This window comes from Pinus tabuliformis, chromosome 2_2 (assembly GCF_031772625.1).
Source record: "Pinus tabuliformis cultivar Carrire ecotype Pingquan chromosome 2_2, CPIR1, whole genome shotgun sequence".
NCBI classification, from domain to species: domain Eukaryota; kingdom Viridiplantae; phylum Streptophyta; class Pinopsida; order Pinales; family Pinaceae; genus Pinus; species Pinus tabuliformis.
The window spans coordinates 151,304,067-151,320,356 of NC_142300.1; the positions used below are offsets into that span (position 1 = coordinate 151,304,067).

The following is a 16,290-nucleotide window of genomic DNA, read 5'->3' on the forward strand; positions in this document are numbered from 1 at the left end:
GTCATTTTCCAAAAATCTAGGAAGCGAAGCGTCCGCGGAAGCGTCTGCTATATATATATATATATTTATATATTTTTTTGCATTTATACTCAAAACAAACATCCCAAATACCAAATTAATTGTAGAAGACATGAAAACATGCATATTTTTGCATAAATCAAGATAGATATGGCATCCATGATTCCATTGTAGTTACTAGTATGTACAACAATCATCTATATTCTAGCTATTACAAACATACATCAAATTTTTAAGCATATTATAAAACATAAAACATTTAAGCATATTATAAAACATAAAACATAGAGCATATTATGATTTATCTAGCAAGTGAGCAACTGTCAACATTTGTCATGTCCAAAATTCAAATAATAATGTTTACAAAATATGTCACTTGGTCACCGCCAAGCCAAAAAGGTTCAAAATTCAAATTCACAAGTCTACAAGTCTAATGAGTAATCTATGACAAAAAGTAGTAGATTGTGAATATATCTACTAATCTCTCCTCCTTCCACCACGAATAGAACGTGGTGGCAATGAAGAAGATGGTGCCTGTGGAAGTCGTGGCACTGAAACTGATGAAGAAGAACCCCCTGCTGTTGGTGTTGAACCATGGAACCTAGGAACCAAGGGACCAGATGGGGGTGGGGGTGGTGGCATATCAACACGGTCATCATCATCCTAGAATCGCTCAAAAAATTCATGCAAAAAAAAAACACTAGTTAACAAAAAAATTAAAAAACATGAATTAGAGAAATGCTTTATAAGGGAAAATTGGAAAATTCATACCACAATGGACATACCTGGATAAGAGCATCCTCTAATTGCTCTAGTCGCAACACTCCATCCTCCAAATTGGGCTCCTCTGGATTCTTGTCCCAAATCAACAAGTCTTTATTAGACTTTGCATCTTCACAGTAATGGGACAACAATCGCAAGTTGTAATGAACATAAACCAAGCTCTCTTCCCGGTCTAAACTCAACCTGTTCCTTTTAACACTGTGGATGAAAGAATAAGAGCTCCAACACCTCTCTGCAGAAGAAGTGTTTACCACCTGTGATAGCACCCGCAATGCCAAACTCTGTAGAAGTGGAGTACCCCCTCCATGCATGTTCCACCACTCAAGAGCAGAAAAAGTCTCTCGATCTTTAATTGCATGCATGCTCCCAAATGGACCAGTGTTGAGCGTATAGTTGCTCACCTGTCTCCGTACCAATGCAGCCTCCTCCTCATCAGGGATTAATTTACTCAATGCAGCCATATATTTTTGGTGAACCTCTTGATCTTGGTGTGGTTTTCTCCTGCTTCCCCCCCCCAGGTGCTGGTGTTGAAAGCCATGATGGATGATAGTATTTAGGTGTCAAAACATATGCTAATGCATGCAATGGAATATTTAGCATTTCCCATCGATTTTGCACCTCTACACGAATATAATTGTACAAGGTGATATCTCTAGGCTCAACAATGTCTTTAATCTGCCCCAACATGCTATCCATTTGCTCATACACCTCCCCAATTACTGGTCGATCTGAATCTGCAAACTTGATCATATAATAAATTGGTTTGGTGAATTGCAAAACATATTTAACCTGTCCCCAAAAGTAACTGTCAAGAACAGTGTCCTTGACTGCATTAGCACCATCTATGTCAGTGTTAATTTCATCCCATGTTTCAGCACACACCAGATTAGTTAAAGCTTGTCTCACCTTCACTAGCCGCCTAAAGGTGAGGTAATAACTAGCAAATCTTGTCTTTGCAATTTTAAGCAATTGCAACTTGGAGTAAGTGCCATAGAAGTAGTTTACCCTTGTATGCCCTGTGATGAATTTAATGAGTTGCTTCCCTCTCCTGTAAACCTCAGCAATCCACCCACATTCTTTGTGTTTCACAATATCATGCATCAAAAGGTTCAATGTGTGAACCAGGCACCCAGACCAAAAGATGTGTGGATGAGTACGCTCAATAATTTTTCCTGCTGCCTTACAATTTGCTGCATTATCTGTGATCACTTGAACCACATTATTCGGACCAACATCTTTGATGATTTCAATAGGAGATCTGCAATGTTTTGTGCAGATGCAGTGATGGAGGAGGAGTCATGACATGCAATAAATACTGCACCACTAGAAGAAACACCAAGAACATTTATCAAATGTTGGTTTCTAATATTTGTCCACCCATCTGATACAATGGATACCCCAGAATCTACCCACTCATTTGTAAAACGTGTCAAAGCTCTTTGAACCTTAGCTTTTTCTCTTTCTAATAACACTGTTCTAGCTTTCTCATAGTTGGGTGCCTTGTATCCTTTTGGGGCTTCATTGATGGCCTTTACCATTTCATGCCAATAGGGAGAGCGAAGCACATTGAATGGTACACCGCAAGCACAAAGAAAACAGACTATCTTTCCATCCACATCATCCCTCCCAGCAACATTAAGGAAATACCCTATTGTTCTTCTACCTCCAGAGCTTGCAGAAGCACCATGAGGAGATGAGCAACTACCAAATTTAGAGGTTGCACTTGATTCAGAATGAGTTTTTTGTTTCTTGTTTTTTTGTTGTGCAACCATCTCTATTTGGATGTATTTTCTTCTTTCTTCAGTTGAAATGTTTGGGCAAATTTGTACCCCCACAGAACCCTTTTTTTCATCACTGTCCAGCACCCCACAAAGATGCCTCCTCAGACGGGTATATGAACCACAATATGGTTTTCCTCCATGACAACCATGAGGGCACACAAATTTGTAAGATCCACCACCCTTTCCCCATCAAGTTTGGTCACATAGTTCCACAAGGGTGTTGATGTAGCTTTCCCATCTTGTGTTTCAGTGTCCCCTTCAAGTTCATCCCTTCCTCTTCAAACCCTTCCTCCTCATCATACATTGGGTCACTACTATTAGGACCATCACCAATGTCCTCTTCTGTTTCTTCCCTTCTATTCCTCACCCTTGCCATCATTAAAACCAAGAGTGGAATGATACATAGAAGCCAAAAGAACACCATCTTGGAATATGGATATAGGTGGTGGACAACGGCAACCTGTAAATAAAGGAGCAAGTAGAAACAATGGGAAAGAGTAGGAGAGGGAGGAGAAAAATACAAAAAAAAATTCAAAAAAACAAGGGAGTTTGGGGTTTGAACTTACCTCTTTAGCTCTTGTAGATGAAGTCCTCCAAGCTGCTCCTCCTTCTCCTAGCTCCTCCTTCTTCACTCCTCCAAGCTCTCCTCTCTTCTCCTCTCCTTTCCTCTCTTCTCTTCTCCTCTCCTCTCTTCTCTTCTCCAACTCTCATAAACTCAAAGTGAGAAAATGAGGAATGAATGGGGGCTTTATTCTTTTCATTCCTCACCTTAACCTCACTCTAACCTCACCCTAACCCACCCCCTTAAGTTGAGTGAACATAACTTAAAAAAAAAATTAAAAAAAATGTGTTTTTCTCCCTTGGGCGCGCCCCTTTCCGCCGAAGCGTACGGAAGCGTGCGTGAAGCGCACGCTTCCTGCTCCGAAGCGCCGTACGAAGCGCGCTTCGGAGCCGGCGCTTCGGAAATTCCAGGAAGCGCTAAAAAATTCCCGAATCGCGCTTCCAAAATTCCGAAGCGCGCTTCGTACGGCGCTTCCATATGGGGCGCGCTTCGGAGCTTCGATCGGGGGGGGGGGGGGGGCGCTTCGTGCAACGCTGTCACAAACCACCCAGTTCTGCAACACAACTATAATCTAGCAGATCAACACACTAGGATTCTTCTAAAGTTCTAATGACAAAATCCATCCCGGCTTTGGGGTCAGGTTTGAAGGAAAACTCTGCCGATCCATGGATCAGTGAGACGAAAAACCTTCCGGGACGTAGATTACCACTAGAAAGTTAGGTCCACCTAGGCAATTCACATACACGACTCATGTCTGCTAAGATTATTTACAATTCATACATGCAGACTGGGTTTACAATCAAAATGATTAAGCTGCTGATGACTGCAGGATGGCACAGACACATTGATCAGGTGCTGCCCCTTTTTGCAAAGAAAAAGGGGGGTGTACTGCATGGGTAGTTGACCGGTAGTGGTCAACATCTGGCTCTACTTGGGGACACGTTGCTGCTTGCAGGAATGTGAGAATCCAGAATCTGCATCCATACAACACAAAAATAAGTAGCGTCCATCCAAAAAAATCAGCATATACATTAAGCACAGGAAAGATAAAAGCTCTTCATTTATTAACTATCTAAAGCAGAAATAAAAATGCGGAAAAAACAAGGAGTAGGGTTAGAAATACGATACAAAGGATGCCCTACGGCATCAGATGTGTTCAATATAGTGCATACTGAGCATTTGCCTGCTTTCAGGGAAATCTGTCGGCTGCTTGTCGGATGTACCATGTCCAATTTTGCATATGGTAGGACTCTTTCCTATCCGAAAATCAAGCTGCTCGCGACCGTCTGATGCGTCAAATCTTCTTCTTATTTTCTTTCTCTTGCGCTTTTTCTTTCTGGCAGGTCGAATTACTGATGACTTGGAACTTTCTGTTTCGAAACTATCAGATGAAGTGTGTAAGATATGCATGCTAAGTCTTTTTGTGTCTTGCATCTGATTTTTATCATTTTTAAGCTTATCTGGGTCACCTTCAATTAACCACCTAATGACCTCCTCATAATAAGATGGAACTTGTTGCGGCAAATGAGAAGGCTCCTGGTTTCTCTTATCATCTGACCATTGTTGAATCTTTTGAACTTGTATTCTAATGGCATCCATCTGACTAGAGCATTCATCCCTTATAGCACTGATTTGTATGGCATGGTGTTCTTGCATGTGTTTTATTACTTTATCATTCTTTTCCTTTATGTCCATCAAGCAATGTTGCATGAAATTTATTTCTTCTTTATGATTCGCTTGCATGTCAGCGAACTGATTGTTATGATTGAACGTCATGATAGTCATTTCTTTATCCTTAGTTAATAACTTGTTTTGCATAGAGTCAATTTCCCTATCATGATCAGCTTTCATGGTCACCATATTTTCCTCTAAGACTGACATCTCGCTTTGCATGCTTCTAATTTCTGTTTCATATTTAATTTTCATGGCCTCAATTTCCTTAGCATGCTGATTTTGTGTGACCTCCAACTCCCTATTACGTTTTTCCAGGTGGGTGCATAAAGTTTTAACATCATTGATAAGACTAGTTTGATTGCTTTCCATATTTCTTACCAGCATCATTAGATCTTGTATAATTTGCTTTTGTTCTTCCCTTTCACTATTATTTGTCCCTGATTTTCCACTATGATGATCTGCAATATTTCCGGTTGATGACACATTCTGATCTTGAAAACTTTCTTCAACAGCTGGATTTTTTATAAGATTACTTTCTTTCGTTTGCACAATTTTAGAGGGAGAAGGCAAGCTGTTTGGACTATCATATCTATCTTTAAAAGCATTGAGAATGTCTTGTAAAGAAGTGAAAAAATCATTAGGAAAATTATTAAACCAATTCAAGGCATCACCTTCTAAAGAATGGACAAATAGACGCATCTTGAAATCTTCATGATTATATTGAGGAAGTCTACAATATATGATCATTACACAAGTAAAAATGTTTAAATGCTTTCTAACAGCGACCGAATCACCACTCGAGAACTTAAATAATTTAGAAATGGCCTCTTTCGGAAGATCATGGAGATTATCAGTGAAATGACATGGTTTAAATGAATAATCCATGATGAACAATAAGGGATCAAATGGATGATAGAAAGAGATTTCTGCTCAAGAAAATTTTGAGATGAAAGAAGTGGAGTCGCCACTTGAACAATGAATCTGATTCTAGGATCCAAAAAAGTAACCACAAGCAGATATGAGGAAAGCTTCTTGTCTAGGAAAAATGAGAAAGTGGAGTCGCCACTCAAACAAGAAACAAACCAAAGAGATGTTGCTAATATGGGATGAAAAGATGCCAAAAATATTGAATCTGCCAGCTCAACTGAGAGATGAGAAAGACGAGAAGATGAATGTCGATGAAACACCGATAACAAAGTGTCCCCGGCAACGACGCCAAAAAATGTTGGCGTTGCTGGGCCAGATGAAAAGATAAAAAAAAGAGAAGGATGATTGTCGTTGAAACACCGAGAAAACAATTTCCCCGGCAACGGCGCCAAAAAATGTTGGCGTTGCCGGCTCAAACGAATGATAGACAGATGAACGATGAAAGATGAAAAGATGTTGAAACACCAAGGACAGAAAAACTCTATCCCCGGCAGCGGCGCCAAAAAATGTTGTCGCGCAGATTGATACGACAACGCTCAGACCGGGGGCTGTCACTCTGATCCTCGATCCCTCCGTTTAAGCCTGTCTCCCGCGGCTAAGGGGGGTAGACCCTGCGAGATAATGTAGACCAACTGCCAAACAGTTGGGTGGGAGACACGAGACACGATCAAGATAAGCACTAAAATGATTTAATTAATTGAGCAGACTAGTGCCTTAAAAGATTGTTATTAAAATGATTACTTGTTAAATGATATAAAAAAAACATAAACCGTGAACAACAATCATTTGTCATCAGCTAAATCACAATGCTCTTAGATTGACCAAAACGATATCCAGCAACTGAAAATTTCGAAAAGATGAATGCTTTAAACCACCACGAGAGTCATAAATCATTAACTAGATATCGACTTATTTAGATCTCAGCATGAAAGGTATAACATGAAAACAACTGAATCTGGAAAAAATAATTTTCCACAAATTTTTATAATTTTTTTTTTTTTTTTTTTTTTTTACAAAAAGAAAATTTCTAATCTAAACTTAAACTAAAAATTAAATTAAAATTTAAAAAATTTAACAAATCAAAATCTAAACAAAACAAAATCATACTAAAAAAAAAAATTATAAATAAAACTTCTTTTTGATTTTTGATTTTTTATATTAAAAACAAAAATTAAAACTTCATTAAAATCCAAATAAAACAAACCCTAATCTAAATTAAAATCGAATTATAAACCATACGCTACCCATTAAAATTTTATATAATTTAAGAAAATCTTAAGGCAAACGAAAACGAAACTAAAGCAACCAAAGAATACTAAAACAGAATCGACAAATACGCAAACATAAAATTTTTTTACCCTAAATGCGATGGAACATTACCTGCGTGAAAATACGATGGAGTCAATGTTTACCTCTCAGACATCGATCATATGCAAGGAACCAGTTCGCCGGAGGATGACAGTTGCGTGAGTTTCATTTGTGTTCAAACTCTGGCGTGATGGCCTTGATGAACCACGCTATATCCCTCAGCAAAATCCAAAAAAAGACGATTTACGAATTTATGTGTATCACCTGATCACGCTGAAGAATGCCGAGAGGGATTTGACTGAACTGAAATCCTGCTGGTGGCTCGAATGAGGTACGTAAAACTGCAAAGCTCGCTGACTGGTAACGCAGACACGCAAGATGCCACGAAAAAAATTTCTTCACGCTGGTGCAGTCATGTCTGGCGTGATGAAAGTAAATTACTGGTCATCTTTGAAATATGCAGACGACAATCACTCATACGCTCAGAAACCAGCATACGATGGCTTGATATCATACGGCAGTAGCAGTGACAGGAGTGAAGACGCAGAGATAAATTATGATTTGGAGCTGAAGAATTTCTGTTGAATGACTTCGACTGGATTCGGATTTTACAGGGAACGCTAGCCGTCAGATGAAAGTTGCAGGCAAATGGGCAGCTCTTCAACGTAACTGTGATCTCCAGCCCTTGACGGCAGAATGAGCAGGGCATAGGCAGTTGCGGCTTGAAATCATTTGTGTTTGATATCCAACGTCTGCGTAATGAGGAGAAAGGCCAACGTAAAAAAAAATAATCGTTCCTTTCGTTGGCGGAGAACCTCAAGACCCAGCAACCAAAGAATGCATCACGTTGAAATCTGCTGGTTATGCACAGTGTGTCGGCGTGTCAACCTCGATGGCGATCCTGCAATTGCAAAAAAGACAAAACCCTAATGAAAACTGCATAAAGCAAGAATTTGAAACCCTAGATCAGAAAAATTCGAAACCCTAAGACAGCTGATTTAATGTACAGATTTGGCCCCTTAACAGCCAGATTCAGCAATAAGCACAGAAAAATTTTAAAGATCAGAAAACTCAAATTTTCACTGTGAAGGACTTCAGAAAATCTCCCATGCAAATTAGAAAATAAAACTGAATGATAGACCCAGGATCAAATCCAACTGGGCTCAACAAAAAATGCTTGCGGGAGTTGGCTGGTTCAGCCGAGAACTTCCCCTAACGCCCACCAAATCTTCTTCAATAAGGGTTTTTCTGCACAGCTCAAAACAACCATCAGTAAAGAGGGCAAAAATGCTGCTAGATCTCAAAAAGTAATGGAGATACCTGCCATTAGTTTAGAAACCCTAACAACACCCAAACCCTAGCAAGTGAACAAGATACCTGTGCTCACAATACTCTACAAAAAGCTATTATTAACGGCTAAAAATAACATATGCAGAAAATGAAACAATCTCACGGCATTTTAAGAGAGTAACACCAGCAAGATATGGACCCCAAAGTCTTCTTTTATTAACCAGAAACAGATTTACAAGAGAGCTTCTTCAGTCTTAGACTCACAGATCTTATGATCTGAAAATGACCCCTAGCACCCTACTTAAAGGAAATGCCTCCAACGGCTAGTTCGAGTGATACATGCTGAAATGATCTCGACCGTTGATGAGGATCAAGACATCTCTTGATCTCATCCGTCGATTTATTAAAAAATAATATTTTACATGCATTCACTTAAAAATATTATTATTTTATTAGTTAGGGTTTTTGCTTTATTTTTTAAATTTTTTTATTATTTTTTATTTATTTCATTTTTTTAATTTTTTAATTTTTTTTTTTTTAAATGGATCATCGAACTAAGCCTTTGGAAACATCACCTAGGACCTAGGACTTAGGACTCATGAGGGGATTTAAAACATTTTCAACCCTCAAGACACATTTCATGATGACTTTTTACAATTTACATCTCAAGGGGACAAACCCACTTAACATAGACCCTCACAAACCACCCAGTTCTGCGACAAAACTATAATCTAGCAGATCAACACACTAGGATTCTCCTAAAGTTCTAATGACAAAATCCATCCCGGCTTTGGGGTCAGGTTTGAAGGAAAACTCTGCTGATCCATGGATCGGTGAGACGAAAAACCTTCCGGGACGTAGATTACCACTAGAAAGTTAGGTCCACCTAGGCAATTCACATACACGACTCATGTCTGCTAAGATTATTTACAATTCATACATGCAGACTGGGTTTACAATCAAAATGATTAAGCTGCTGATGACTGCAGGATGGCACGGACACGCTGATCAGGTGCTGCCCCTTTTTGCAAAGAAAAAGGGGGGTGTACTGCATGGGTAGTTGACCGGTAGTGGTCAACACCGTGATAGTCAACTTTCTCGCGGAGCTTATCTTCAGCAAGAAAGAGTGTTGAGGACCCCATAATTCTTTTAGGATAGCCTTGCCAATATTCTCTTCGATGATTGCTCTTGCTCTTGCTCGGGCTTTGTCTTCACCTCTGCTCTAATACCATGTTATGTTATGGTATGTTCTATGCTTATAACAGTTTACTCCTTTTCATTATTATATTCCAAAGATTAGCAATCACACGTACATAAAGTAAAGTGCAGATAGAACATTAAACGATCGACAGAAAACAAGCCAAGACAAGAGACACAAGATGTGGCGGCTAGCCAGGGACAAACCCCACAATGTGTGGGGAAACCCTTTGATCAAATCTTCTTTTATCTTCAATAATTCAGCAGAGAGAAATAGTACAATAAATCTGATTCATATCAGCAGTAGCAAACCCTAGATCAGCAGCGTCAGCATTAGCGGCTTCATTATCAAACTAGGGTAGACCATATCTCACAAACCGACCGTCGAATTGACTTCATTCTACCACCAAAAGTTTCGGCTTCCAAAGGAGGTTCAGATGAACCTACAACACAGTTTAGATGAGGAGATCTTCTAGGCCACGCAGGTCAATCTTTACTTCTGCAGTTGCAGCTTCAGTTTCAGCAGTTTCCGACTTCAAACTAGGGCAGTCGATATTTTGCAAACCATTCATCGGATTGACTTCATTCCACCACCAAAAGTTGCGGCTTTCAGAGGAGGTTCAGATGAACCTACAGCGCAATTCCAAAGAGGAGATCTTTTAGGCCACGCAAGTCAATCTTTACTTCTGCAGTTGCAGCTTCAGTTCAACAGTTCCGGCTTCACATGTGTGAGAGAGAGACCCATTTCAGCGCAGTAGAGAAGGGACTCATTTCTGCGTAGTAGAGAGAGAGAGATGTGATGAGATGAATGAGTCCCAATGAGGAAAAGTCCTCTTATATTTATACACAACGTTGGTGGGTGAATAGATGCGACTGTTGGGCTTCTGAGCCTACATGAGTTGTAGGTCGGCTTGATAATAATTCCATAATCAAAATAAATTCATATCTCCATGAATACTTATCGGAATCGGATGATCTTTTATCAATCCTACACCTCTCGACGAGAGGAATCTAATAAAAATATTATCAGCCATGAATAAGATGACCCACATGAAGTTTTGCCCTGGTTGCCAATTTTAACATCTTTGGGAGCCTTGAGGATATCTTGGCTCTCTTTGATCTGATCTTTGGCCTTTGAGGCTCGGCTGTCTCAAAAAACAATGTCAGCAAAAGAAAAAGCATCATGACCATATAAGACATGGAAAGATGACATACCAATGGACATGTGATGGGTGTTGTTGTAGCAGTACTCGCCCAAATGTGACCACCAAATCCATTTTCTCTAGTGCTTGGTCACATAGTTCCGAAGATAGCCCTCCGACCATTTGTTGAGACTCTCAATTTGACCGTCGGTTTGCAAACGGTAACTAGCGCTCTGGGTGAGTTCAATACCCACTAATCTAAAAAGCGCCTGCCAAAATGCCCCCATGAACCGACTATCTCTATCACTGACTATGGTCTTAGGAAGTCCATGCAAGCAAAAGACATCCCAGAAGAACAACTCGGCCACCAGTGATGCTGAACACTGTGTCGGAATGGCGAAGAAGTGAGCATATTTGGTCAACCGATCCACCACCATGTAAATACAATCTTTTCCCTACACCATAGGGAGCCCGGTGATAAAATCCATGGATATACTCTCCCATTTCCCCTGGGGGATGGGAAGTGGCGACAACAACCCAGCTGGATGGGTCAACTCCCCCTTGTTCCTTTGGCAAGTCTCACACTCCTACACATATCTTAGTACATCCCCCTTGAGGCCTTTCCATGTGAAACACTCTGTAATAGTGATATATGTCTTCCAGAATCCCTCGTGCCCTGATAGTGGAGAGTCATGAGCTGCATGGAGAATCCTCTCCTTCAACTGTGAACCCAACACCAAGAATATGTGCCCCTTGTAGTAAATGACCTCAGCCATCACCCTATAATGCTCATCAATGCGAATACCCTCTAAAATATCACATGCCCGCCAGTCCTTGGAGTACTCCACCAACAACTGTGCCTTCCAATCATGGCAAATGCTCATGAGCGAAAGTCTCACGGGCCTCCTAGATAATGCATCTGCTACCACATTGTGCTTGCCCTTGACATACTCAATATCAAAGTCGTAGGCATGTACCTTGTTCACCCACCTTTGTTGTTTATTACTGAGGCCCTGCTGCCCCTGATCTGAAATGGGGCACTAAAGGCTTTTTGTCAGCTTACAAGAACTTCTCCCACTCCAAAGCTTAAATATTCCCAAGATCTAGCTTATGCTTGACAATTTGCGGAATTAAAAGAATTTAAAATAGGTGTATGCTTGTGTTTGTTTTTAGACTGTTCAAGTGCTTATCTTCATTTGCTTAAATAGATATGAAATGCATATAACAGTAAATTAAGCTGCAAATAAGCAAACACATAAGACAACAATATAATTAGAAGTTCACCCAAACCTCTTGGGCTATGTCTCCATGAGCTCTAGTCAACTCAACTAGGCTCTTTGGGATTATGGTAATCTTTCTTTTACAAGTTCCACACTCAACTCCATTGGTTTACAACTAAACCTATGGGTTTGGAATACCATCTTATCCTGCTGGCTGTCCATACTTTGCAGACAGATTCTAGGCTTCTCTAGACTAGACTCCCTCAATCAACGCTCTGAGTTATCTTGAGCTCTAGCTTGCACCAACTCCCTCAGAGTTCTTTCACTATCTCTAGAATTCCTTCTTTTGTCTTCAGCACACATCAGACACCAGCAACAGCTTGATCATTCGATCTCTTTGCTATTCCGACTTCCTTACCGCTTCATGGCTTGTAGAAGTCCATTTGAGCTCTCTGGCTCTGCAGCTCTGCCTCCAACCTCTGGTGGCTTCTGCTTCTGCTTGGCTCTCTGGCTCTACAGCTTTCTTGCCCTTTGGCTCTCTGCCTATGCAACTTTCTTGCCCTCTGGCTCTTTGGTCTTCAAGCTCTCCTTAACTCTGCTACGCTCAACTCTCTGACCTTTGAAGAATCCTCTGACTTTGCAACTTCTTGTTTGTTTCTCTGCGCGTAATCATTCCTCTGCCTCTGCGTTTCTTCGACTGGCCCTCTGGCTTTCTAGCTCTGTGGCGTTGCGACTGGCCATCTGGCTCGCTGGCTTTGTGGCTCTGCGTATTACATAACGCAGCATTGTTACAGAAACGCCCCATTACAACGTGGAACCAAAATGCTATAGGAATAGGGACCATTTCACAATGAAAAGAAACAGGTGGCCTTTCTTCGGACAAATTCCGGAAACGAAACAAAATTCCAATACACAGAGATAATACACGGAAATACACTATCAGGCGCAAAATCCGGACATCAACTAGAATGCAACCACATCTATAAACTTATCGGGTCCGTTTCCTTATCGCATATCACTAATCGCATTTCGTATGAAGGAAAACCCAATACACGGAATACATAGAAAATCCGCATAAACCGGATTTCAAATGATATACAGTCGCATCTATAATCCCTTTCGGGTCCGCAATTTATCACTATCGCATGGCGTAGGCCAAAACAACCCAATACACGGGAAATACATAGAAATTCCGAAATACCATATTTCAAATATTATTCAACTGCATTCATAAACCTCATCGCGTCCGCGCTTTTTTGCAAGTCACAATCGAATGTCGCATTGGCATTGGCTCCTTGTATCGGAGATTCGTCGATCGCTCTATCGACGTTATCGTTATCGGCCCATCGCATCAACATATCACATTTGTAACGGCCCTTGTATCAGGGATTTGCCGATCACTGATGTCGGCACATCCAATATCTCTATCACAACGGCCCTGGGGGTCTTCCCTTTGACTGTGCCGATCGTCGATCGCTGACCATCGCATATCGCAATCGTCTCGCCCAGGGTCCCGATATCGCATGGCAACCTACCTCTGATCTGATATATTGAAGATCGCTAATCGGGGGTCCTTAAGGCCTTTGGTCTAAGTTCTATTTTTGAACCTTCTGATGTGATTTTTCCATAGAAAGCCTTAATTTCTCTTAAGTCTCATTTATATAAGAAATTGCCTCCTTTTCAAAGGACATTGGACAAACTTCTTTCTACAATAACTTCTTCATCCGAAGTCCGTTTTAGCCCATCCAAATTGCGTTGGATTCAGAATGAAGAGATACCTGCAATGAGACTATTTCCAAGAGAATTCTTTGACTTTTATCCGACCCGGATTTACAAAGGATTTGTGCCATTTAGCACCTTTTACCTCTTATATGAAGTCCTTTAGACTTAGAGGTTTATCTAAGATCCATTTTGGATCATGCCTTCCCACTAAAAATCTTTTGGACTCCAAAAGACTGATATACTGATCTGAACATTAAATGAGAGTAGATCACCCTCTTCTTTCAGCTTCCAAACACTTGCCTTGCATAGTGCCTCTGAATCAAAGACTTTAAGAACTTTCCTTCCTGGATGTGTTGGTCCTCTTGGGAAGAACTGTTTTTCTCCTGTTAACATTGTCCTCCTTGATTTCATGCAGAACTCCTGCTAAGAATATTACAGAAGGTAGTTTGAACTTCTCTGCCTTGATCATTGATCCAAGGTGGCTCAAACCAATGTGAAGTTACGTCTGCTTCACAAAAATTTCATTTGTACCTGTTTGACATAATGTCAACAATAACTGTTAACAACAACAGGATTACAGACAACAACTGGATGACCTAAACTCCAGCTTCAACAAAAGAAACAGATTTCACATCTTGTGAACACCTCCATGTATTTACATCTGCATACAAATGATTGACTAGATAACAAGTCAATAAAACATGCCTTTAAAACAATTGACACTTCAAGTCAAGCAAATAGTAAAAGAATTCTACAGTTCTTTTTCAAAGATGAAGCACTTCATCATCATCTCCATCTTGGAGACCAAATCAACTTTTTCCAAGTCAATATTGCATTACATGCATGTTTACAACAAAGTAATCAACCCTTCAAGTTAATCACACATACATGTTTAAATACAAGGACAATCATCAACATCCCTGTGTTCATGCACATCATTCTCATGTGTGCATTTCATGCTTCAACTTTCACTTAAGTACACTGTACTTTCGAAGCTGAAATGAAATATAATGTTGTAGCAACAAAGTGAGTCTCCTACTCAACTTTTCCATTCACCTTCTTGGTAAAAACTTGCAACTTGCTCCTCATTAACAAAGAAATGCAAATAGATGTGACTTGATATAATGCATCTTCAAAAAACATGCAACCTTAATTGGATAAGAATTCTAACCATTTCTTGCCAATCCATTTCGAAGGTCCTTCCTTTGTCTGCACATCAACATCAACATGTGAATCATCCTGAAACACATCAATCATGGAATCTTTCTTTCATTCCTGCCATTTTCTCTTTCCACCTTCTTCAAGTTTCGTGGAAGCATTGTTGGATTCAGAGTCCAACACTTTTCAGCAATGTGTCCTTGCTTATGGCAGTGAGTGCAACACATGTGCATCCTCTTGACAGCATGATTTGCCTTGTCCAATGGACCTTTCGCTTTTTGCTTCATTTCCTTCAAAAGTTTCCTGTATGTGGTCATTCTATTCCAACATCTAGAAACATTATGATTATTCAAACCACAAAAGGAACATGCAATTCTTTTCCCATACTTATGTTGAAATTTACCATGCTTAACACAATCAAAAGGAATATCGTTAGAACCAGATTTATTCCTTTCCTATTCACCTCTATTACCTTCTTGAGGAGGTGAACTGAATGAAGAAGTGGCTCCCTTTGGAACACCATCAACCTCTTCAATGGTTTCAGAGTTCCCACAACTCTCTGGTTCAAGTGTATTTGATTACTGATATACACCTTTCTGCAAAGTATGCTTCACACCATTGCATTCGCCAAAAATACAATCTTCACACTCTTGAGGTAGAAGAGCTGAAATGAAACTCCTTCTTGAAACTCTTTCAATGGCCTTCATGGCAGCTTTGGAGCTTTCTCCATAAGATTTTCCATAGCCAAGACCCAAAGACTTAGGCCTTTCCTCAATCATTATCGACTCAACAATACCTTGTGCATGTTTGCCCAAGCCTTTTCCTTCATAGCCCATCTCAGACATTAACTTGGAACCTATGCCTCTGGTATGTTTTTCAAAAGAACCAACATAAACATTCTTAGAAGAATTTGAAGACAAACAGGAATTGTTTAACTCTTCTTCAAACTGATACTTGACTAAGGCTTCTTTGGCAACAAGGAGTTGTGTCTCCAACTCATGCATCCTTTTCAGGTTCATAGTTGCAATATGAAGTTGCCTCTCCATTTCCTACAATTTGTCAGAAAGCAACTGCTTCTCTTCCTTCATGGAATTCAACTGCTCTCTAAGTATGATGCTCTTCCTTCCATCCTCATACATTTCTTTCAACATATCCATCATGGTGGACAAGTCTTGCTTCATGTCCTCATCAAAGAATCTTGTGAAGAAAGCAGAATTTGAGGACTCACTTGTAGAAGTTGTCATTATCAAAATGAACAAAAGAACTTCAAACAAGATTAACAAAGATCTTATTCAAGCAACCTTTTGCAACAAACCTCTTGTGCTTCAAGGATTTCTTGAGGTCCTTTGGGATGAAAAGAATGCCTTCAGCCCTTCTTCATTCTTGTCCTCTCCTGGACTTAGCTATCAATAGCTTTCCCTGAACCTTTGCAAACTCAAACAATAGTCAGTTTACAAATAATCAAACAGCTAAATTCTTTCTACTGTTTGAACACCTTTCAAGTCAAA

General features: G+C 40.0%; 1 protein-coding gene across 1 annotated transcript; it reads right to left on the reverse strand.

Moving 5' to 3' along the window:
• Nucleotides 1-313: 313 nt before the first annotated feature.
• LOC149191878 (uncharacterized) lies at nucleotides 314-2,028 on the reverse strand. Its single transcript, XM_089406274.1, has 2 exons — nucleotides 804-2,028; nucleotides 314-681 (listed from the first exon to the last, which is right to left on the reverse strand). The coding sequence occupies exons 1-2, from the start codon at nucleotides 1,260-1,262 to the stop codon at nucleotides 496-498; spliced, it is 645 nt and encodes a 214-aa protein (XP_089262400.1). The 5' UTR covers nucleotides 1,263-2,028; the 3' UTR covers nucleotides 314-495.
• Between the last annotated feature and the right edge of the window lie 14,262 nt (nucleotides 2,029-16,290).

Coding starts and splice junctions, on each gene's coding strand:
- LOC149191878 (XM_089406274.1), bottom strand. CDS start 1,262: ATGGCTGCATTGAGTAAATTAATCCCTGATGAGGAGGAGGCTGCATTG. Junction 682..803: donor TAGAGGATGCTCTTATCCAG/GTATGTCCATTG, acceptor GAGCGATTCTAG/GATGATGATGACCGTGTTGA.